Source organism: Hydra vulgaris, chromosome 02 (genome assembly GCF_038396675.1).
Source record: "Hydra vulgaris chromosome 02, alternate assembly HydraT2T_AEP".
NCBI classification, from domain to species: domain Eukaryota; kingdom Metazoa; phylum Cnidaria; class Hydrozoa; order Anthoathecata; family Hydridae; genus Hydra; species Hydra vulgaris.
The window spans coordinates 69,220,001-69,246,299 of record NC_088921.1 but is presented as its reverse complement, the minus strand read 5'-3'; the positions used below and the strand labels follow the sequence as shown (position 1 = coordinate 69,246,299).

Genomic DNA, 26,299 nt, shown 5'->3' with positions numbered 1-26,299 from the left:
CCAAATTAAGTCATTATTTTTTGGTCCGAATCAAGTTTTTATACGAGTATATTATGTTTTACGGTATCAAAAGCTTTTAAAAGGGCAATGAAAACCTCTAATGTTTTTACGGAATGCGACATTTGATTGACTGGTTCAACCACTGCATGTTTAGTTGGATTCTATTTTTTTTTGAAGCCAGATTGTTTTAAATACAACATGTTTTTCGAGATAAATGATTAAAGTGCTGATTATTCTTTATTCTTTCAAACAATTTCAAAAAACAATGTAAGATAGATATTAGTTTATAATCAGAAATTATAAACTATCTTATTTAAAAAGGTTTTCAATGTTAAAATTAGTTTTATTATAACCATATTTTATTATAACCATATTTTATTATAACCATATTTTATTATAACCATATTTTATTATAACCATATTTTATTATAACCATATTTTATTATAACCATATTTTATTATAACCATATTTTATTATAACCATATTTTATTATAACCATATTTTATTATAACCATATTTTATTATAACCATATTTTATTATAACCATATTTTATTATAAACAGACTTTGCTGGTCGTAATAGCTTATTCTTAATAATATTATTTTTTTGATCCATAGCTTCATCGTTTTTTTTTAACAAGATTTATATTGAGTTAAGCTCAGAGGAATTCTCGCCAACTTTAGACCATCAATAATAAAAAACGTTGTTTAGTTTTTCAGCATAAATTGTTTTTCCCCTACGTTTTAGTTTTTTTTTTTGGTAGAGTATTTCTTGTATAAATATTTTTTGCAATTATTTCTTTAATTACATTCCTTGTTTTTTAGTAACTCCGTTAGTTTTTTTGTAACTCCGTTAGTTTTTTAGTAACTCCGTTAGTTTTTTTGTAACTCCGTTAGTTTTTTAGTAACTCCGTTAGTTTTTTTGTAACTCAGTTAGTTTTTTAGTGACTTCGTTAGTTTTTTAGTAACTCCTTTAGTTTTTTTTAATACATTTTGCTTATGCCCTTTTTGAGTAACTTTTTATTTTTCCGAATATATATATTTTTTATTTTTAAATATTGTTTCATTTTTCTAAATAGTTTCTATTTTTTTAAGTATGTATCATATTTTTTTGTTTTCTTTTTGAGAAATTTAGTAACCCATTAGGCATTTATAGATTTGAAACTGTTTTGGTTTTTAAACTTTTTTTTACTAATCATATACGTTATCAACATGTGATTGCAATACCAGTTTCTATCAAGGTTCTTTCTTAAAAGATTTCGAAATTTTTTTAGAGAGTTTTTTAATAATCTGTCGTCAAAATATAGTAGATATGTTATTTATATTAAATATAGTAGATATATTGCTTTTATTATACTTAGTAGATACATTATTCCTATTAGATATAGTAGGTATATTATTTATATTAAATATAGTAGATATATTATTTATATTAAATATAGTAAATATGCTGTTTATATTAAATGTAGTAAATATATAATGAGTAGTGTTAATTGTTGTGTAATATAAGTTCAGAAATTGGGAAATGGTCTAAAAAAGTCAGTCTTGATTATATATATATGTAAAGACTGCTAAGTGGAAGTTATTATATAATTAAGTTGTGTAGAAGAGTTATTCGTTACTTTCGAATTGAAATGTTTGTTGTGTTGAAGAATTATTTGTTACTTTCTAATTGAAATGTTTGTTGGAATCAAAAAACTTGATGAGTGTTTATAAAGTTTCTAACATTGTTATCCAAAGCTTGGTTTTAGGTCAATGTTTAAATCCACATCTACATGGATATTGACCCTATATCTATTTCATTTACACAAAGATAGTTATTTTAAAATCTAATAATCAGTGTTGTGGGTAAAACAAAAATTATTAACGGCCTCTACCCCCCCTCCCAGCACCAAAATTACGTGGTTGTTGAAAAGATGTGTAATAAATTAGTTTTAATTAAGCATTTATTTCACTTCAAACTTTTTTAAGACAAGTACTTTTTATATCATGCTTTAATTTATCGTACAAAAACTTTCAAAATTAAAAAAAATATCTATTTTTAAACTTTGAATATAAAAGTTCAAACTTGAAAAACCGTAATCTTTTTTTAAACATATTGGGTAAAGGGTACCTATAGTGTAAAAGGGACTTTTTGAAATTTGGTTTGCCTCTGTTTATAATTATTTTCTTTTTGTAAGAAAATAGCCTTACTTTTATCTTTTTTTCTTCCATTGAGTTCTTAAGGGTCCTCCAGGAATCAAGATTATTGTGGAATTCTAATATATGAAAAGAAACTGAAAAGAAACATAGTAATATTTTCATTTGAAAAATTTTTGTTAAAAAAATATTTCAAAAATGTAGAGGAAATGGAGGCATAACTGCCCCCCTAACGTTTGGATTAATTTTATATGAAAATAAAAATGATTTGCGTTTTTTTCATAGTTAATTTCAATAATCACATTAATAAGCTTTCAATTGCAACAATTACGAAAAAAATAAAATAGTTTTTGAAAATCTTGTTACACAAAAATTGCACTTAGTAAAAAAAGAGAGTTGTGCCCCCATTGTGAGGCACAACAGCACCCTCACAAAAATTGTTGTGGGTAAACATTTTGTGGTACATTTTCTTTTACAATTTTCACAGCTCAGCCTATCTGGTAAATTTTTTGCATGTTTGCATTTTGAAAACTATTACCAGATATATATAAATATAACAAAATAATAATTTATACTCTTAGCTTTATATTCTAACCAGATGACAGTTTTTAGAAAAATTACAGTTTGTCTGTTTTTTAGGTCATTTTGATATTAAAAATAGTTTTCTCTTGATGAAATAACGCTGATAACACAATTTTTAATACTAAAGTTAAATATTGCTTAATCCACATGAAAAAAGGTATGAAAAATATGATGTAAGAATAATAATTTATCAAAAAAAACAATACTATGCACAACTTCTCAGAAACGCAATAAGCATTTTATTGACCTAAACAAAATAAGGGTAACAGTTTTACTAACGATAGGTATGTTGCCATATTAGATAATGTTTTTCATAAAGATAAAAAAGTGGTTGTAAATCCATATGATGTTATGCCCCACTTTCCCAACCTAAATATGTTGTCTTTTTGCAAATTATGAAGAAAACGGGGATTTTAAAACAAACAAAAAATTTCAAGTTTTAATTTTGAATAAAAATAAACAATATTATTAAAATCAGCACAAAGTTCAAAAAATTTCACGAATACTAGGGCCGATTACTAGGGCTGATTAAAGTTTTAGTGCCCGATTAATAATCTCAATGGTTAGGAACAATTAATAATCTCAAGGGTCAAGAACTCATTTAAATCTAAAAGTATATGTTTTCATTTTTGTTATAACCAATGAAACACCCAGTGGCGTAGCAAGGGCTTATGCCACTGATTTCTTATTTTTTCCACCCTCTTCCTTCCCCATACCCTCTACCCATCCACCCCGTTTTATTTATTGATGGATAGTATGGCTTGGTTTCTGTTGCATTATTTATTAATGCAACCAAATACTGTTATTACCTCTTGTTTTAAGCTCGCGTTTATCGCTACGGTTTTTTGTAATCGTGCGATTTTGTAATTTCTTTTTTTTATATATTTACTTCTTGAGTGAGAACGTTGTCTTAATATTGTTTCTGGAATTAACTTCTTAAGAATAAAAATATAGTTAAACATGGAGCCCACGTAGAATTATTTGATTTAAAGATTGTTACAGTGGTGTTTATGCTGAAAGTTCATTCATTTGGATGCTAAAGATATATTTAGATACTTGCAGCTAAGTTGTTATTATGTTTTTTCTGTGATATGTTAATATTATAGGCGTTTTTCTATTGAAGTAGTTATTGTGCTAAAGACAAGTATTATAATTACTATTCTTTTATTTGAAACTTACTCTATGATGTCACTACAAAACGACACTACCAAACGACAAGTTCCGACAATGAAGATATACTCAATTATTAAAATATTTGATCAATCAAATGAACTTATAAGAGCTGATAATGTAAAACTTTTAAATGACCTTATTACCTTACGAGACACTGCATTAGAAAAGTTAGACAAAATTAAAACACTCGATGATGAGATTTCTGTTCTAATTAAAGATGTTAATGAGCTACAACTCGATAATGACACTTCTACTCAATTTATGTTAAACTTTAAACATGAGATTTTGAAAATTAATACTTTCTTAAAAAAATTTGATTTAATAAATAACGATTCCAGTTCTGTTGCTACATTTAAAACTAACAAGTTGGTTAAACTCCCTGCATTAAAGCTTGAACCATTTGATGGTAAAACAGTAAATTGACATTTCTTTTTTGAATGTTTTGATTGTGCTATAAACAAAAATAATGAATTGTCTAATATTCAAAAAATGACTTATTTACGAAACTTTGTCCAAGGTCAAGCATTATCTGCTATTACAGGCTTATCACTTTCCAATGATAATTATATAATTGCATTAGACATTTTGAAAGATTGTTTTTTAAATAAACAAATATTGATATCTTCTCGCATGAAAAAACTTTTATTTCTAGAGCGTGTAGTTAGCATAAATAATGTCAACTCTTTAAGAAGAACTTTAGATGTAATTGAAATCCAGGTTCGCAGTTTAGAAAACCTTGGAATTAGTTCTTCATTGTATGGTCCTTTGTTAATCTCAGTGTTACTTGAGAAAATACCTGGTGACCTTAATCTTATTATTAGTTGTTAGCTAAATGAAAATGAAACATGGGAAATAAGAAATGTGCTCGATGTGCTAAAATCTGAATTGAGAGCACATGAACAAAGTAACAACTCTTCTGAAAATTCTACTTTACCGTTCACAGCCAGTACGTTTCATTTTACGGGACCATCAAATAAAAGGCGACCTACCTATTTTGAAAAAAATAGTTATCATAATGACAATTTACCCTTTACAAAGAATAACTCTACTGCTATTCAACTTTCATGCCTATTCTGCAATAATATAATCACAAACCTCATCAATGTCAAGTTATTACAAATGTTACAGCTCGAACGAAGGTTTTGAGCGAGAAGAGGCGATGCTTTTGTTGTTTTCGTGAAGGTCACTTTAGTCATCAATGCTCTTCACCCTTTGAATGTTTTAAATGTGGTTGTCTTCACCATATCTCAATTTGTGATGATGACAAGCGAGAGGCTTATGCAAAATTTGATAATGAAAAACAAAATGGAAATTTAACCTCAGTTGCCAGTGCTTCTCTTCTTCCAACTGAAGTTGTTTTGGTGCAAACTGCATTAGTTACTGTTGAAAATGAAGACGATTCACGTTATGCAACCTGTCGAATTTTGTTTGGTATTTATTCGCAACTCAGTTATATTTCTACTTCAGCCAATGCCAAACTTAAATTAAAAACGGTGTGCAAAAAAAATTCACATCAAAACCTTTGGACATGGTAGTATTTCAGAGGTCTTAGACAGAGTTAAGTTGTGTGTTAAAAGTATTTAAAATTATTACATTGTTATAGAATGCTTTATTAAAGACATCTGCTCTTCTTTAACTGGATAGCACATTGGTATTTTAGTAATTATAGTCATTTGAGAGATCTAATGAAAATAAATTAAATGAATCATTATCTGTTGATGTATTAATCGGAGCTAATTTTTATTGGAAATTTATGGAAAATCAGGTCATTAGAGGAATTAGTGGTCCAGTATCTATTAAATCAAAAGTGGGGTACATTATTAGTGGACCTATAACTGTTGAAAGAGATAGGGTAGATAATTCAACTGTTTTATCAACACACGTTTTAAAAATTGAATCTGAATTCGTTAATAGCTGATTAACAACTAAAAAAGAGTTTAATTTGCTTTGGGATGATACAAAGATGAATGTAGGTGATGAAATTCTATGTGATCAGTTTCGAAACAGTATGAAGTTTGATGGCCAAAGGTATGAATTTGAGTTGCTATTTAAGTTAGATCATCCGGTGTTAGGTTATAATTCTAATTTAAGCAAAAGTAGGTTTTTGGCATTGGAAAAAAAAGTTTATGAAAGATTCAAGTTTATTTACATTTTACAATGAAATTATCAAGGATCAAATAACAAAGGGCATTATTGAACGAGTGTCCAATTTTGATAGCAATGTTGGTGATGTCTTCTATTTACCGCATCAATCAATTATTCGTGATGATAAGCAGACTTCAAGAGTACGTGTAGTCTTCAATGCAAGTTTGTCTGTATCTAATCCCTCATTGAATGATTGTTTATTTTCTGAACCTTCTCTTTTAACTTCTTTATTTGGAGTATTATTACGTTTTCGTTCAAAGCAAATTGATTTAATTGCGGATATTGAAAAAGCATTTTTAAATATATCGTTAGCTGAAAAGCACCGTGACTTTGTGCGTTTTATATGGTATGATGACTTGTTTGATTTAAATAACACTAAAATTCATTAAGCTGTGTTAAGTACATATCGTTTTTGCAGAGTTTTATTTGGTGTAACATCTTTGCCCATTTACTATCTGCAACACTTCTAACTCATGCAGAACATTATCTAGACAAAGACCCTGAGTTTGTCAAAAATTGATTCAATCACTTCATGTAGATGTTTTAAATACAAGTAGTGATTTTGTTTCTCAAGAACTTATTTTTTTATCAAAAATCCAAATTATATTTAACAGAAGGTGGTTTTAATCTTAGGAAGTTTGAGTCAAATTCAAAGGAGTTATGCGATTTGATTCAAGAGGACAACTTTGTTTTGTGCAATATTTCAAAAGTTTTAGGTTTGAAATGGAATTAGTCAGAAGATTGTTTTATTTTTTCGTTTCAAGTACTTCTTTTATTTATTAAGACATTCTTAAATTTATTGCAACTTTCTTTGACCAATTAGGACTTTTAAATCCTGCTATTGTGAGATGTAAAATATTGTTTCAATTTATTTGTAAACTGAAACTTGGTTGGAATGCTTTAATAGATGGTGATATTCTGAATGAGTGGGATCAAATTGTTCGTGATTTAATTTCTGTGTGGTGGCATGTGAAATTGTTTGATAAACCAGATCATATCAAATTTGAATTATATGGCTTTAGTGATGCAAGTCTAAAAGCGTATGGTTTTTGTATTTATTTTAAATGTTGCACTGATAATAATTACAGCACTTGTCTGGTCACTTCTAAATTTAGAGTTTCTCCTTTAAGTAAAAGTACAATTTCAAGGCTGGAATTAAAAGCCGTGTTATTACTAGCTAATTTAATGTCAGTTGTTTCCAAAGAATTACCTTGTGTATACAATGTTACTCAAACAAAATTATTTTGTGATTCCATAATAAATTCTGCCTGAATTGGATCAAAAATGAAAATAAAATCTATGAATTGTTTATTCGAAAGCGTTTAGAAAAAATTCGTTTGTTATACAAGGTTAATTTTTGGGATTATATTGAAGGTAAAGGAAACCCAGCAGATATTATTTCGCGTTGTAGTAAGTTTAGTGATTTACAAAATAATGAACTTTGGTTCAAAGGTGCTATGTTTTTGTATGATAATTCTGTTTCCTGTCCACGCTTTGATTTCAAAAAACAGGGATTATCTTTCCATGCTGAAGTTGCAATATTGATGACATCAGTTGATTCTCCTTTAAAGTTAGAATTTATGCATATTGAGAAATTTAAAAGTTATAACCATCTCCTGAAAGTCACTTCATTTGTTTTACGTTTTATCCGTATAGTTAAAAAAGAAATAGGTATGGAAAATTTTTTTCTACTCCTAATGCTATTGAACTAGACTTTGCCGAAACTCTTTGGATTACATATATTTAAAGGAACGTAAATTTACTAAAATCATACAATCAACTTAAGAAAGATTTAGGTTTTTCATTAAAGGTGGTGTTGTTCGTTGTTTAGGTCAACTTGGTAATGCCCCAATTCCATACAATTCAAGGAATCCTATATTTTACCTATAAAAAGTTTGTTTACTGAATTATTATTTTTACATTATCACTCATTAGCTAAACATAATGGAGTAAAGGAAACATTAACTCAATTGCGTTCAAAATTTTAGATTCCGAAAGCTCGAAATACTACTGGGAAGCTTATCAAAAAATGCTATGTATGTAGACGATGTGATAGCAAACTTTATAAATATCCTATTTAATCACCTTTACCGCTGTCAAGATTAAATGATAAATATGCCTTTAAATATGCAGGAGTAGATTATTGTGGTCCAATTTTTATTAAAAATATTTATTATGGAGATGAAATATTTAAAGCTTGGATATTTATAGCAACTTATTCTAGTACTCGTTTTCTTCATTTAGATCTTGTTCCTGATTGTTCTGCTCAGTCATATAATCGTTGTCTACATCGTTTTATTGGACGTTATGGTTCACCCTTTGAAAATTCAGTGATAATGATACAAATTTTTCTGCAGATAACCCAAGCCTTTGTGTCTTCAAAACGTATCCGTTGGCGTTTCAACGTGGCTGCAGCGCCGTGGTGGGGTGGGTTTTTTGAGAGAATGGTTAGGACAATAAAACGAACTCTGAAAAGTATTCTTACTACATCAAAATTAAATTATAAAGAAATGCTTACAGTTCTTTCTGAAATAGTAATTGTAACTAATGACAGGCCTATTACCTTTGTTTATGAAACACCTGGTAACGAGTCTTTAAAACCTTATCATCTTTTGCTTGGATGTATACTTAACTTAGAGTCATTGGATTCAAATATTCGTGTTGATGAAGAACACACTTAGGTAAACAATATCATCATATGAGAACCATCTTGGAGCACTTTTGGCAGAGATGGGAAAATAAATATTTAATTGAACTAAGAGAATTTCATAAATGTCATAAGTCACAACGCTCCGGTCAAATCATTAAAATTGGTGATATCGATATAATAGATCATCCAAAAATGTCGCGTTGCAAATGGAATTTAGGTGTCGTACAGGAATTATTATCATCGAATGACAATCAGATTCGTGTAGCATCAGTTAGATGTATTTCTGGTAATAAACCTCAAATTATAAAAAGGCTAATCTTTAAATTATATCTATTGGAAGAGCATAAACCTATTAAAATTCCTGATACTTATAAAATTTTAAAAATAACCTTTATTGATGAAAAGAACATACCCTTAGTGAATAAGGAAATTTAAGTGGGGCCAGTGTTGCATTATTTATTAATGCAACCAAATACTGTAACTACTTCTTGTTTAAAGCTCGCGTTTATCGCTATGGCTTTTTGTTTTTAAAGCGTGCGATTTTGTAATTTCTTTCTTTTTATATATTTACTTCTTGAGTGAGAACGTTGTCTTAATATTGTTTCTGTAATTAACTTCTTAAGAATAAAAAAGTCGTTAAACAGTTTCTAAGGTAACTTTTTCTTAGTTTTAGTTTCTCTTACAACTAGCCACACAGCAATTGTTAGAAAAAACTCGTAGCAGTATAACTATATAAGGAATTGAATTTTTAGGACTGTAATTTAGAATAAATTGCAAAAGTTTAAGTGGACCATCAACTATCCACGTTTTTGCTTTGTCTTGCGAAGTGGCGACAAATTTAAAAACTGATAAGTTTTATCATTTCAAGAAGGAACTCTTCTTTATTAATATCATCATAATCATGACCCAGAAAATAAAATTCGTATTTGTCGTTCAAAAGATTTGATGGAGTACGAATGGCATATTTTTCAGCAAGAACATAAAGCTGTTTAAATCTTGAAACGATTGTTTGGATTACTCTGTCATAAGAAAAAAAAAATTTCTCTTCTCATCTCATTTTCATATGACAATGAAACATTGTGTGATTTTTCCCCTGCTATCTGTTTCTTTTTTTTACATTGACGATTCACGATTGTGGCTAGATTATCATATGTTTCTTTTGCATAAACGACAGCGACGACGACGGCGACGGTTTTATTAACTAATTGATCCCTATTCTATGGAAAAATAATATTAAAGCTTCAAATTTGATATTACATTATTATATATTCAATCTTTTTGTTTGAAAGTAGATCCGTGTATTATTTATTTCCCAAAGGAAATAAATAATACACGGTGTAAACCAGCGGTACGCCAGCATTTAATCAATAAAACTGATGCAAACAAAAATAATGCTTTTTAAAACAAAAATTTTAAAACAAAACAAACACTGTGCAATGGTATTCAGTTTCGAAACAGATAAGTTTTAGATTTTTTTAAAATAAATTTTCCGCCCCTAAAAATAGTGCTGCCCGGGGCTGACCACCCTCACCACCCCGCCCTTACTACCCAACCAAGAACACCATTCGCGTCTCAAAAATGTTTATTTTTAAACATTTTTTTTTTTTTGCTGAAAATCTTTTTTGATGAAAACCGCTCCACACTAATAGGTAAGATTCAAAAACTGCATAGTATTGGATTTAAAATAGTTTTGTATTAAAATTATCGTTGTCATGAATATGACATTTTTAGCTAGAAATTTAATTTTAGAGTTTCCCAGTACATGTTACGTTTTTTAAAAGTTTTTCGGACATTTTAATTAGGTCTAAACCTAATAAGAAATTCTATTGTTAGGTCTAAACCTGTTAAAAACGACAAAAAACGTTCAAAAAAATCAACTGTGCATACTAGGTTTTTTCCATTCTTTTATTTAAAATAAATAAATTAAATAAAAGCAAAAATAGCAAATAAAATAAATTTAAAAAAGTCAATGAACGTGAATCCTTACTCTTTGGTCACAATCATTAGACTTTCTTCTGTTTGCTTTATTACCCAACCAATCAAATCAAATTTGCTGTCAACTTTAATTTTACGTGCAGTTCATATTTATTATTATACCAATAAGTCTCACATTAAGTTAAAAATTTGTATTTAACTTTTGTTGCGCGAAAACTTGTTCCGCAAGGTAAATATGTGTTATTCAAATGTTACCGGCAAAACTGATTATAATAGAAATTTCCATGACTCAATGTTGGATACAGTTTTTTTAAATTTTATTTATTAAAAATAGCAAACATGACAATGATAATCCTTGATTTTCATATTAGGTTGAAAAAAAAAAGCTAGTAAGGTAAACATTAGAATCAAATGTTACTTTTACTCCAAAGCATTTCTTTTGTGAAAAACAAATTTTAAAGCAAATTGTTGCCTTTTGTGATATTATTTCTATTTGTTTGTTTTCATTGTTCTTTTTCCTCTATAAAATCTTATTGAATCTAAAAGTTTATGTGATGATTTTCCTCATAGTTATTTTCCTCGGAGTTATAAAACTTCGAAAATCTGCGTTTTATCAAATAATATATCTAATAATATTTTTCAAAATTTTTCCTTTGATATGCCGCTGAGTAACTAATATACAATGTATCAATTATTACAATTAAGACAATAGATATCAAATGATAGCTTATTTAAATGCTTGCAGGCTCTACGTGTGCATTTGGTAAAACAATATATTATAAGTATCAATGTTACTGATGTTCTGGGGAATCATTCCATAATGAAGACACTTAGTTACGTATGAGCAATTTAATCTGTTTTATAGAAAATAATATTAATTGCAAGTACTTGTAAATAACTGTGACAACATTTTTTTTTAAATAAAATGAATGGTCACACAGAAAATTGCTATATTTATATTTATGAATATTTATACTAATTCTGGTGATAATATAAATGTATTTTACAATCTTCTGTGCGTTTATTGAGGTGTTCTGAGTTAGTGAATAAAATCTTTTTGATTAATCATTAGTTTATATATATATATATATATATATATATATATATATATATATATATATATATATATATATATATATATATATATATATATATAAAGTAATGTATAAACCACTTTAAAATGGCATTGTTTTAATAAAAAAGTTAGACAAAATAACTTGTATTTTTCCACTTTTTACATATAAAACTGAGACATTATTTTTAATGAACCTGATAAAATAAGATTTGTTTATTTTCGTATATTTTGCTCTTTTTTTTTTTTTTTTTTTTTACTAATTGTCCATATAAAAAAAACAATAACATCTTTGTTAAAAACGAATACGTTGAAAAAAAGCAAATAAGTTTATTGTAAAAGTACATGAGGAGACACACCTGTAGTGTTAAGTAATTTTCAAAATATTTTTAATCAACTTATACTATATTAATTTTATATTTAAAAGGATTTTTAAACTGTATTTGATAATGTCTAATTTAAAATCTCCATTTCGAATGTGTTATTTCAAAGGATGATCGAATTAAATCAGTTTAAGCAGTTTATAATTTAAATGCTAAATAAATATAACAAATATAAAACATATTAACAATAACGTCAGTTTCACCTGCTTTTAACGCTTTAGTTTTGATGTTTAAATAGGATATGCGCTCAAATTAACAAGGATTTTTTATCTTGAAAATGACGCGAATATGAAAATTTAAAATTATTGTTTAAAGGTTTTTTAATGTTTAACTTATGTGACGATATTGACGTTGATTAGTTGCTATAACTGAGATTATTACATCTATTAAATCCACTTTAAGGTATTTGGAACTCAAAACAAAGAATTTTTTTTTTCAATTTTTTTCACTGTTGTTACAACTGTGATTTTTAGATCATTTTGGGAATAACATTTTCAATATTCAAATGTTTCAATAATTTTTTGTTGCTTTTTTTTTATTGCTAATTTATCCTAGTCAAGGTCAATGTTTCAATTGAACATTTTTCATTAAATATGGCTTATTACTTATTCTACGGTTCATTTTTGAACAGTTATACATTTAGATACTAGTTCTGTTTGTGTTTTTTTTAATGTTTTGTTTAATTATATTTGTTTTGCAATTTAAATATTTTTCTTAATCTATTAGTATTTAGCCAATGTTCTTAAAAACAGTAAAACATTTAAAAGTTACAAAACTACCGCATGATGGCGCATAATGGGTCAACCAAGATTTTATATAGCTTTTATATTTACAATTGGTTGTTGGAATGCCCCTCTAGAAGGTTAGTGTAATCAGACTATACCGCAGGCAAACACACAGCGTTTTTTTATATTTACATTATTTACATTTTTTTAAATATATTGAAATTTTTGAGCTTAGTTGATAACTATAAATATTTTTATATATATTTTTTTTAGTTACGTATAAATTAAAATGTATATTCTGCCTGATAAATAATATTTATACTTATTAAATTTAAAAATTATTTCATAACTAACTTTTTTAATTATATTTATATTAATTTATATGTTTAAATAAAATTTATGTTTATAATTATCTTTTTATATATTTTTTGCGTATATATAATACATATAGTTAATCGATGTATGTACTGCGCAATTCCTTATTTAGGGGAGATAAGGGTAATATGAGCACCTTAAGCGAAAATTAAAATACTTTCAAAAATGATTATGCTGGATCCAAAAATTTTGCGAATAAACAATTTTTAGGGATTCCTACTCATGATCCACTTAGAAATTTGGGCACCCGAAATTTTTTCTTAAAAAAACAGAGGTTTTAAAAAAGTAGCAAAAGTGCACATATTACCCAGACCACTTGGTAATATGACCACTTTAAATTAGTTCAAAAAAATAACATTAATTAAGTAAAAAAATACCAACCTCACAATTAAAACTAACTTTTGGAATTTAACAATTCGTTATTAACAAAACTTATCATTATAACAATACTAAAAATTTTTCAAAATTTTTAGTATTGCTATAATATTAAGATTTTTTACTACGTTTTGTTTTTATTCAAAAAGCAATTAAAATCTGCTGCTATTAATGAAAAACACATTGAGCATGCTCATATTACACAAAAATAGCATCTTTAAATAAAGTCATAGCTAAATGTTTCTATGCATTGTTCTTCAAAAAAAAATGGATTAGCTAACATACTTTTTTTATGAAAAAGTTATTTTTTTATTTTAGCACCAAAATTTCGCGCCACAGATTTATTCATTAGTGATTATTTTAAATTACATGACTGCCGCTAATTACTGCATATAAATTTACGCTAGTTGTTTTGATTCCTGTTATCACCACATAAATTTAATTCAAAAAATACAAAGCAACTATAACATCACTGCTTACATCTAAGAAATCTCTAATATACTCATATTACCAAGATGCTTATATTACCCTAATCTATCCTAAGTCAATTTCAATAAAAATTAACATTTCACAATTCGCGCTATCCAGTGAAAAAGATGAGCATAATACTACACATTTTGTGTAATGCACTATTTCATGATCTGTACGTAACATCTATACCAAATAATAAATCACCTGTTTTAGCTCATTATTTTGAAACTTTAAAGTTCTTTTTAAAAATTATAATTTACATGATAAAAATGGGGTAGTGGTGCTTAATGTAACAAACTTACAGTCGTTAGAATAAAGAACATAAGAATTTTTCATAGAGTATTTTTAAAAGAAAAATCCTGTACACCATTGTGTGAACTATAAATTGCACGTGTCATAAAAAACATAGCATAAAAGTTAACATAAATTTCACTTTTTCATTTAAACAAAAAATACCTGTTAACAAGATATAACTATTATTTTTTATATGGATGAATACTATATTGTTGTTACAATATTCTACGCAGCCATACTTAGTCATACAGTCTTATTATGGTTAATTTTTTATTAAATACCAGATATATTTATAATATTAAAAGAGATTTTTGGAAGGAAGAGAGGGAGATTCAGTGCAGTATCTTTAATAATGGAACAGTGCTAGACTACTTATCAACTTCCATTATGATTTCAATAACACTATGTAACAAATTTTCATTTTTGTTCTGTTCTTGGGTTGAAAGTGTGTTTCCCAAACCCGTTAGGTCTAGAGCAGAAAGAAAATCGCTGTTATTCCAGAAAAACTTTGTTTCTACGATCGGGCTAACGAAATTTGGAAAATCGCGTGATTTCGAGAAAATTCTCCATTTGCTTTCAATGCCGAGTTTCCTCCTATAATACACCTTATTTGATATGGCATCAAAGGTTGTTTTCATTAATTTGAATCGTTCAGCTACGTATGCGGACAGTTTATAAATTCATGAGCAAAAAAGTATTCCGTGGATGCAAGTCGTATGATGTTGGGAAGCAAGACAAATCTTGGGCAATCATTTCACATGCGAATATTGCTAGAAATCACTTAAAAGTAAATTGAACAGTTGCTTCTCGCATAGATGTGTTTTAATTTATTTTCATAAAATTTTAATGCTTTAGATCTAGCTAATTTCAAAGAGTTGTAATTTACAAAGATTTTTCATAAGTTGTGTATTGTTGGCAAATACGTTCCATCTTGAAATCGTTCCATATTTCGAAATTTCCTGTCCTCAAATTATTATAATTGTTATATATTATTACGTGCTATGTTACAGTTTGGTATAGAGGATATAAGCGAGCCCTGAAGTTTGCTATCCCGCAAATTTGGTGAGAGCTGACGGACCACTCAAACAACTGCTACTTCTGCCTTGTAAACCCAAAAAATTGTCGCACTGGCAAAAATGCCACTCAAATCGTTCCTTCTTCCACCACCCCAGTACCAAACAGCCTTGGTCTGCCTGTTCCGACTCGTTCTAGGCGGTATTGGCCATCTTCAGGAGACAGCAGCAATCCAGATAGCGAGGCAGATACTGGAGATATGGACTACGATTCCGCATTTGATTTGAAGTTGGGGATAGAAACCCGTACTTCACTCAGCAGTAAACACGTGAACGATTTAATAAAGGGACCTCGGGCTCAAGAAATTGAATACTGAGTTTCTGATATCAAGGCTCAAACAGTGGAACTTGGATGATATCGTACAAGTCACGGATTAGAGTTAGCGTGATGGGCTGTGCTTCTGCAACAATGTTGTCGTTCTATTCCAGGCTATAGGTATCGCATCTAATCCTATTGAATGGTGCCTATTCATAGACAGTTTATCCCGGAGCCTCAAAGCCTTGATGCTCGACAATGGAAACAACTATACGTCTCTCTCAATGGCTCACTCTGTGCGTCTCAAAGAGGACTACACCAATGTAAAAATGTTGCTGTATGCATTAAAGTATGACGACTATGGATGGGAGGTCGTTAGTAACTTCAAAATGGTATCATTTCTCATGGGTCTTTAAGGAGGTTTCACAAAATTTCTTTGTTTTCTTTGTCTCTGGGACAGCATGACACTAAGGCGTATTACAGCATAAAGAACGATTTTTCTGTTGGGAAGATTCGTTAATCATTTTGCCTTGTTAAGCATTTTGTCACCGCTCTTGACAAGGAGTCAGCAGCATTTCAATACCTCTTAGATATTTTTCCAACGCTGTCCAAGGCTAAGATCTTATTCTGACTTTGCGCGAATATTTCGTCTTGTGGAAAACGGCCTTAAAGGCTGTTTTCCACAAGACGAAATATTCATGCAAAGCGAATTTTGTCGCTATGACAAAACGCTGTTTTGATTTCCACCTACCTTCTTTTGCACTACTTTTTTTTCGCTGTTAACAATAATGCAGCAATAAGTTTACGCTGTTGAACTAAAAGCAATTATTACTTTTTTAGTTTGAAGTTCTACTTTGAAGTTCTACTTTGAAGTTCTACTTTGAAGTTCTACTTTGAAGTTCTACTTTGAAGTTCTACTTTGAAGTTCTACTTTGAAGTTCTACTTTGAAGTTCTAATTTGAAGCATGTGGAAAATTCCATGCATTAATTTTAACAAGGCTTGTGGAGCCGAGCCGGAGCCGGAGCCGTGGAGCCGCTATTTTTTGGTAGAGCCGGAGCCGCAAAAATCGAGCGGCTCTTGGCTCTTGTATTTTTTTTAAAGGAATAGAATGTATGTTTTTTTACTGCTGACAAACTTTATTCATTGTTTAACTAATTTTTTGAATGAATTATTAATGGAATAATATTTTTTGATGATATGATGTAAAAAGAGTAGATCTACTGTACAGTGTAAATAAAAATAACAAAATAAACCACTTACCATACCACCGGTAGAAAACACTAAACAAAATAAATTAAAATTCTAATAAAAACAGCAGAGCAAAACTAAAGCAACTAAAGTATGCACCCAGGAAATACTAATAAATTTCACCCTAAGACCATTTAAACCAAATAGGTACTTCCAGCATAAATAAACCAAAAACAATCAAATGGCAATATGCCCTATTAAAACCCATTTTAAAATTAAATAAAATACAATAGAGTCTTCAAAAAATTTTAACGCTGTCACAGGTACTTCATTCGAATTTCGTTATTTAATCTAAAGTGTAAGAAAATGAACAACCTGCGCAACTTAAAATCATAACTAAAAATCAAGTAATATATGATAGTAGAAAATACATATTGCCTGCAAAAATGTAAAGATTTAAACATGTAGTGAAGGATATAAGAAATTCTCTGAATAATAATAAAAGACGAATATTGTGCATGTAAAAATTAAAACAAAGCTGAGTAATGAATGTAAGATAATATAGCATAAAAGTTCCTTGATAATGGTAATAATATGAAAATCAGCGGATAAATAATATATTAAAAAATATTGTAATAAGATTAAGTAAATACTAAAATAAGACCAGATAAATTTTAGCCAAATAAGTAATTAATTTAATAATAATAAGTAATTAGTTTTTAAATAAATATTAATGGAATTTCTTTTTTTTTTAAATAATTTTTCTAACAGTTTTGGTCTTGCCAAAACGTAATAAAAATGATTATTTTAAAGATTTTGTACTCAACAAAATACAATCCTTTAATATAATTTCTTAATACGCTTTATTAAAAAAAAAAAGTAAATTATACATGGAAACATTACAGTATTACATACATTGCTTTATATTTTATTTTTATACTGATACTATGCTGTTAAATATTTGATGCGCGATTTAATGATCAAAAGTTATTCTTATCAAATTATATAAAAGTACGGGATTGTTAGATTTAGAACGATGAATTTCGTTTTAAAACTTGTCACTAACACATTGTTAAACTATTTTTTTTCAAAATCCCGGTTTATCGAACAGAGAACGAGCAAAAAGGTATAAAGTTTCAGAGTTTTTTAAAGATTAAATTTTAGCAAGCAATATGCAGCTGTGGTTTGAGATCTCGAGCTTTTGTCACATCGTCAACTTTAAACTCAGATTTTTACATCAAAGAATACTTGCAAGCTAGACTTTTGCAATTTTATCGAAGTCACGATGTCCCCTGTTGATTCTGGCTTAATCTTGCTTCTTGTCATTATTCTAAGAAGAGTGGTACAATTCGAGAGATATCAAATTCATACCAAAAAGCTTGATTCCATCAATCGGTACACAGTTCCGTCCCATTGACAAACAAAAACATGCTTTCAGGATAATATTTGGGGCAACCAGAAATGCACAATGTGAACCTCTCTTACGTCAGCTTGGAGCTTTAAGTATTTATATTATTCATCAAGTTTTACTATTTATGTTTAAAGCAAAACGTGGTTTATCTCCAGTTACATTTCAATCCTATTTTAATGAAATCTCTCATAAATATCCTACCAAATTTTCAGAGAATAACTTTGTCGTTCCAATAATACATCTTAAATTAAGTTCGTACCAAATTCAATATCGGGGACCTTTTGTTTAGAAAAATTTTTATCCAATTTTTAATGATAAACAAAACTTCGTTTTAAGTTGCACTATGGAAAAATTTAAGGCGAATTTAAAACAGCATTTACTAAACATTGAATTTGATATATTAGATTTCAAATATCGTTTTTAATATCTTTTTTGACAGTTTAAAATAGTTTGAATTAAATCACCTTATATAATGAGTTAAACTTTTGCATTTTCTTAAGCTTTTGTTACTAATGGTTTACAAATCATTAGTAACAAACGATATACATATAAGCAAATCTGCTTTGACGTTTATGTCTTTGTTGATATTTATTATTAGCCCAAATTCTTATTTTTATTGCATTATTTTTTATAAACCATAACTCTTGTTTATATCTTATGCATTTTTATACAAAATGAATTTTTGTGGATTGATAACTTTCATGATTTTCTCTTGTTTGCACTTTTTTATTTTTTAAACTATTTCGCTGAATATTGTCAACTATTTTATTGCTGAAATTGTATTTATACTGTTTTATTTATCATTTATTACGTGTGTAAATTTTAAACACGTTTTTGAAAACTAATGTAACGGGGCTCGGTGATAAGACATGTTGTCTTCTTCTTGCTCCGGCCAGGATTTTCTATTAATGTTATATCTTTCTTTGTAATTTTGAAAACACGGCAAAATAAATTAATAATTAAAAAAAAAAAAAATTGGAGTAGTTTAACCGTCTTTTAAACGTTTAAAATACGTCTTTTTTAGGTCCACTGAGTCCCGTGCCCACTACCCAGTGAGGACGTAAAAAAGACGTCTTTTAAATGTCTTTTGAATGTTTTAGATGCCTTTTGAACATTTTAGACAACTTTGGGACGTTCAAAAGACGTCTTTTTTAGGTACCGTACCCCTGGGTAGAATTAGAACTAAAATATGAGCTAAAAACTTTTGTTTTGGTTAAAAAATATATAGAAAAAAGTTTATTTACCCTAAACATTTTCATTTCAAATGTAATATCTAGTGGTAGAGTAGTGATAGTAATATACAATAAAATACAATAACTTTGTAATCACGAGGGTTGGTTACAAATTAATTGCTGTTATTGAAATAGCTTTGGGTTGGCAAATGCGATCAAAAAAAAAAATTCCAAAAACTTATGATTTTTGTTCATAAAGTTCGGGAGCCGGAGCCGAGCCGGGAGCCGAGCTGGAGCCAGATATTTCTTAGGAGCCGAGCCGTACATTTCTGTTAAACTTCAATATAAACATTTCTGTTAAACTTCAAGAACGAACAAAAAACTTTTTTTTAAAGTTTTTTGTTCGTTCTTGAAGTTGAACCTTTTTTTTTTTATTTACATTTATTTTGCTGTTTAACATTAAATAATCAACATATATATACAAGGAAAAAAAATATGTCCGTAGACAAAGGAGTAAAATCTTGTCAACAAGCACCGATTTTCTATATTCAATAAAAAATAAAAACTTTTCTTTTTTACAATGATATTTATAAAATAAAGAGTTAAACAGACAGGGGCTCAAAGAAGATGAAAATGACAATACGTCATCGCAATCTTTTCATAGAGCCCCTTTATTAAAACCCTAATGGGCATAAAACTGCTGCGTTAATCAGTAAATCAAAAAAAGATCAAATAAAATAATTACTAAAATAATTAAAATTACTTGGTTATCTCTTTTTTAAAATTTTTAATCACTTGTGCTTCTCAAATTTTAAAAATTTCCTTTTTTATAAGAAACTTAAATGAACTTAATGACTTTGCCATACATTTGAATCCTTTTTGATAACTATTCCATATATTTGGTCGATATGCAATGCTATATTCAGCATATTTATAAAAGTTTTGTGACAGTTTATATGAGTTACTTAAATTTGCTCTTAGATAATACTTTTATTTGTGTTTATTTCAAACTTGTTATTAAAGTTTGCAGGAGAGAGATTATTATTGAATCGATACATAAAAATTAAATGCTGATAGATATTTATTTCAAAAACATCCATCATTTTCATATCTTTCAATTAATCAATTCATATACTCTGAAATAGTTGTTACATTCACGGAAGTTTACAAATACTACATGTATTAATCTTAAGTAAAAACCTTGCAAATAAAAGCTACTAAATATATTGTTAATGCTAATAGTAATATTAATCGCCCACAGCTGTAACAAAACGAACATTAAAAGTTAAAGGAGTAAAATACTAATAATGATAATAATAAGAGTGGTAGTAGTAACAATAATAACAATACAATGATAAGAGTATAATGATAATAATAAAAATAAAATGATAGCAATAAAAATAATTACAATAATCATAAAAAGAATAAAAGTAATTTAGTATTAGTCACACAAATAAACATTTTATTAATGTGATTTATATTATTATCATATTTTATTAATGTAATTTATATTACACTGTGATTTATAAACTCAAATAAATAATCAAATATGTTAATAACGTTGGTAATATAAAAACCTTACACGACAGTAATTATGAAAATATCAGAATATAAAATTATGATCATACATAATTTTATGTTACATACACACATATATAGACACATAAAAATATATATATACAAACACACATACACACTTACGTTCACGAATACATATAAACACATATACTTATATCTTCCTGTATTCAATAGTTATGAATACAGTAATTGTATTCATACATAATATACACACATAAATGTAGATTCATACATACTATACACAAATATACGTTAATACACACACATACATATACATACGCACACATACATAAACACATACATACATACACATATACAAACATAAATCCATATACCCATATTTAATAATATTATATATGTGTATTATATATGTACACATTACATACACATACACACATATACGCATACATATATACATATCAACCCTCGGAATTAAGGTCGACCTGAAAGTGTCTAACTGTCGACTTGAAAGTGTTTGAGGTCACACACGCACACATATATATATACACATATAAATATATACAAACATACACATACACACATAAACATCCATGTATACATATACACATACATACATATACACTCACACTTATTCGCATGCGCTTTTCACAAACACTTATACATAGATACACATATCTTTGGATTTATAAACTGTTTTTGGTTAGGAAGGAATGGAATAGGTTACTCTTAAAAACATAGATTGAATGGAGAGCTTTTAGGTCATATGGAATGTTATTCCAAGATTTTATACTTTAGTTTTTTATGGACTTATATCCATAAGTGATAGAACGATGATTTAAGACTGCAAGATTCAGATCGAAGATAGTATCGGTTATTTGCATTTTTTGGGTAGAAATTGTTGAAAGTAAGAGGTAGGTTTTTGTGTTGGTGGTTCCAGACAAACTGGCAATTCAAGAATTGAACAATTTCACATAGTTGAAGGATCTTAGAAGTAAGATAAAGCACATTAGGATTGGATTTGTAATTCTGAAAATGTATTATTTTTTAAGCTTTGTTTTGAAGATGAGATATCCTTAAAACTTCTTGCTGTTAAGATTGTCCCCATATGGACATATATAACACTCTTCTTCTTATTCTGTAACTTCAGGAACCCCTGAAGTTACAGAATAAGAAGAAGAGTGTTGTCCATCGAGGACAACTTTTATGCTACAATTGGAAAAGAAGGATTCGATGATCTTAAAGATGTTACCGGATACACCATAAGAAGAAAGCTTATGGAGAAGACCAGCATGCCAAACTTTATCAAAAGCTTTTGAAATGTCGAGAGCGATGGCCTTAACCTCTCCACCTTTATCTTATGCACGATAAAACCTGTCAGTTATTACTGTTACCAAATCAGCTGTAGAACGAGAAGATCGAAATCCATATTGATGGTCAGAAAGTAAGTGATTAGATTCAAGATGAGAAATTAAATGTTTATTAATTAAAGATTCAAAAACCTTGCTTATGATAGGAAGAAGACTAATAGGACGGTAGTTTGACGAATCAGATCGCTCTCCAGAATTTTTGAAGATAGGGATAACAGATGCCGCTTTCCAGCAGGCTGGAAAACAAGACTCTGATAAGCATTTGTTGAATAGTTTTGAGAGTTTAGACGACAGCTCTTGAGAACACTTTTGCAAGGCAATAACAGGTATGTTGTCCGGGCCACAAGCTGTAGAAGAGTCTAAACAGGAAATCACTTTAGATACAGAAGCTAAAATGATACGAATGTCAAGCAATGGATCAACCTGTTTGTTGGCAATATTAGGTAGAACGCAACTAGTGGAGTCAAGAGATAATATTGATGAAAAGTTTTTAGCAAACAATTCAACTTTGTCTTTAGGTGAGGTGACAAAGTCTGAACCATACAAGAGAGGTGGAATTAAAGATTTGCCCTTATTATTAATACTATTAAAGATTCTCCAGAAGTCACAAGAGCCCATCTTTTTAGATGAGATACGAGACTTCATGACCTGAGAATAGCGGGTTTTGGCGTTAGACAAAACCTTTTTACAATTGTTTCTAGCAGTAATAAACAGACGCCTGTTTTCTAGAGAATTGTTTTGCTGATAAATATGGAAGTAACGGTTTCGATTGGCAATCGCAGCAGCACAGTGTGAAGAAAACCATGGAGGAGAGTGAGGCTTGACCTGGAATTGTCGAAAGGGAATGAAAGATTCCATGCCAGCCTGAATCCACGAAGTTATGTGAGAAGCACATTTGTCGACAGGAAGACAAAAGATTTCTACCCAAGGGCCATCACGAAGAAAATCACGGAAAGAATTCCAGTCAGCTTTTCTGTAGTTGTAAGAGGTACGATAATAGTGGGATTCAGGTGATGACGAAGAATGAGATACTAGTTTTAGAGAGATCAAACTGTGATCAGAAGCACCTAAGGGTGAATGTGGAGAAACTGAGCACTGACTAGGATCAGAAACAAGACATTAGTCGAGTAAAGAAGGTAAATGATTCGGGTTTTCTGGAAAGCGAGTTGGAAAGTTGACTATTTAAGTTAGGGATTGAGAAAGGCAAAAGTTGTGGGCTTTAATGCCTGCCGAATCACTGATACTAGAGCCAAGCCATTCAGAGTGGTGAGCATTAAAGTCACCAACAACAACTATATTAGATGATGGATAAAGAGAGAGGGCTTGGTCAATATGATCAGAAATAACGTCAAAAAGTGTGCAGTCTTGAGATGAAGGAGAGCGATATAGAACAAAGAGAAAGGCAATAGAGTGAAGTGGTGCTAAACGAAAGCACATAAAGGAATAGTCTGTGGATTCAAATCTAGTTTCACGACAAATAGGTGGATTCTTACGAATGTAAATGCCCAGGCCAAGCATGTGACTATTGGAGTCTTTACGAATTAGAGGAAGATAACCATCAACACTAAGATCACAAGATGAGACAGCCGAACTCAAATTAGTCTCACAAAGAGCAAGTAGGTCTGGTGAACTTTGCAAGAGATAAGACTCAACAGAAGAAAAGTTACTTCGAAGACCACGAATATTAGTGAATGATAGACTTAGAGAACTTGGTGATGATGATGGTTTTTTGTGTTTTACAGTTTTTGGTACTTTATTCATTTTTAAATTAGATTGAAGAACTTGACTCAAAGCATAGATAGTACTCATAACACTGTTTAATAGCCCAAGCAATTGTCTCATTACTACTAATAAACCCTAAGCCGTAACAAAGGGCTCCAAATGTGGCCTCCGCAATGCACACCAAAAGTACAAACAGGGACACCATCCATGCGCAGCATGGCACTGTTAATGCGTTGATATTTTTCAGCTGTTGATGGAATCAGCCTCTCTGAGAGCTACCACAGAGTTTGGGAAACCTGACTACCAGCCGGCCTCAGAACCATAAAACTGAGTTTTAGAGCTGTACCCTCATTAGGAGATAATAGAATGAGTTGCCTAGTCATAAAAACAGAGACACAAGCAAAACCCATGCATTGAGTCAAGAAGATCCAGCATTCAACATCCTAAACTGGAAACAATGTATTAAAAATACATCTGCGCCAGCCTAATAGATGAAGAAGGGGTGCGAGGCTGGTCAACAGATAAAAACTGTTTACCCCTTAAGTCTTTGCCTAGGAGGCCTTCTACAAGACATTAGCCGGGTGCATTTAACATCTGCCCAAGATGAGTATTTTTATCGAGACATCATCTCTAGCCTTTACTCAACCAAGAGCCCCAAGGCAGGGGGTGTTTTATATCGGAGTTGGCATCTCCTAGTCCTACATGAAGCAGATTGTACTGGGTTACATGTTACCAGTTGCAGGATAACCTGATCTGACAGACTTTAGCCAGCATTCCATTTGATCTGCTCAATTTTATGGCTAAGTCTTCGAATTTTGTTTCTTTGCCACTTTAAAATCAACGTGCTTTCACCTTTTTTTTTTGCTTATGGCGATTCGCAAAAAGTCGAAATGAATTCGACTTTTTTTTTTGCTGCAACTATGCTGGTACAGCGAAACGCTGTACCAGCATAGTTGCCAGAAATGTTTTATCTGCGCATGCTTATCGACGGAAAAGTTCGCTTCGCACGAATATTTTCTCTTGTGAAACACGGCCTTAAGAGCATTATCGATAACGTTTTTCTTTAAAAGCCAGACATGTTATTTATTAACTGAATTACTTAACTATTATTAACCGCCGTATCTTTTATTATATTATTATTTATTATATTAATAATATATTAGCATCAATTAGTTAATTAATAAAAAAATGTTCTAAAAAAAATGAAAATAGACTCCGATAGGAATTGAATCCGAAGCGCAGGCACCTAGATCAAATTTATTAACCACTACACCACACAATACTGTAAATCAATAAGCTGGTAAAGTTTAAATGAATTTCTTTTGACGCATGATATTTCTACCAATGCTTTTATTAATTCGTCGTCTCTGTTGGTTTGTTTGTTTGTTTGTCTGTGAGCATTAAATCTTGCAATCAATTTTTGAGTCACTTCCTGTTGATAGATTTTCTTCAAATTTTGCATATATACTCTTGCTTGATGACAATACAATATTTATTAATTAGTTTTGTGAAAGTCAACTAGTTTATTTAATTAATTTTTTTTTTACATAAAAAAATAATAACAGTTTTTAAAATAAGTATACTGACTGTTTTCATACTTTTGTTGTTTTTGTTTGTTTGGTTAATGAAATAAAAAGTGAATGCTCTGCTATGCAATGCTATACTATACTGTTTATAAATTAAAGATGGAAACTTTTTTTTCGGACTATTTCTTGCATTCAATTGTTGCGTAAAACGCGCTAGTTATATTTTTAATACCTACTTAAAATACACTTATGTCTCACGGTATGTACAGAAATTTTGATTTCAAAAAACAAATTTTGGGAGTCACTGCTTAGGACCCTTGTGGGGCAATGGGCGTCCACATCTACTTAGCACAGAGGTTATACTGGGGTAAATCCAACTCTTGTTTATTAAATGACAGAGTATTAAAGCTAGCTTTTATTTTTCATAATTTAGATCTAAAAAATCAAATATGTATAGAATAATCTATGACTCAAAGTCAAAGACAAGAGTTTAATCTAGACAACTTTACTGAACGGAGTTACTCAACCGACGGTACTGGGTATACTATATATTAAGTAAGGTTGGTTCAATAACCTGTTGTTTAAAAAATAATTTAAATTATTTTTTAGACAATTATTTGAAATTTTGTATTAATTGTTGACATTATAATAAATTTCAATAAAATATGTAACAAGTTTTTTTAATTTAAAAAATCTAAAATTCAAAAAATAACAAAAAAACTATA

At 29.4% G+C, this 26,299-nt stretch overlaps 1 protein-coding gene across 1 annotated transcript in view; it reads left to right on the top strand.

Annotated features, from left to right (window-relative positions):
• The window catches only part of LOC100200510 (neurogenic locus notch homolog protein 1-like), a gene marked incomplete at its 5' end in the record, with an annotated part of 131,557 nt that overhangs the window by 734 nt on the left and 104,524 nt on the right, over positions 1 to 26,299 (top strand). Inside the window, 1 exon segment of the mRNA NM_001309709.1 lies at positions 12,801 to 12,941. Coding sequence (NP_001296638.1) covers positions 12,875 to 12,941 — 67 coding nt within the window.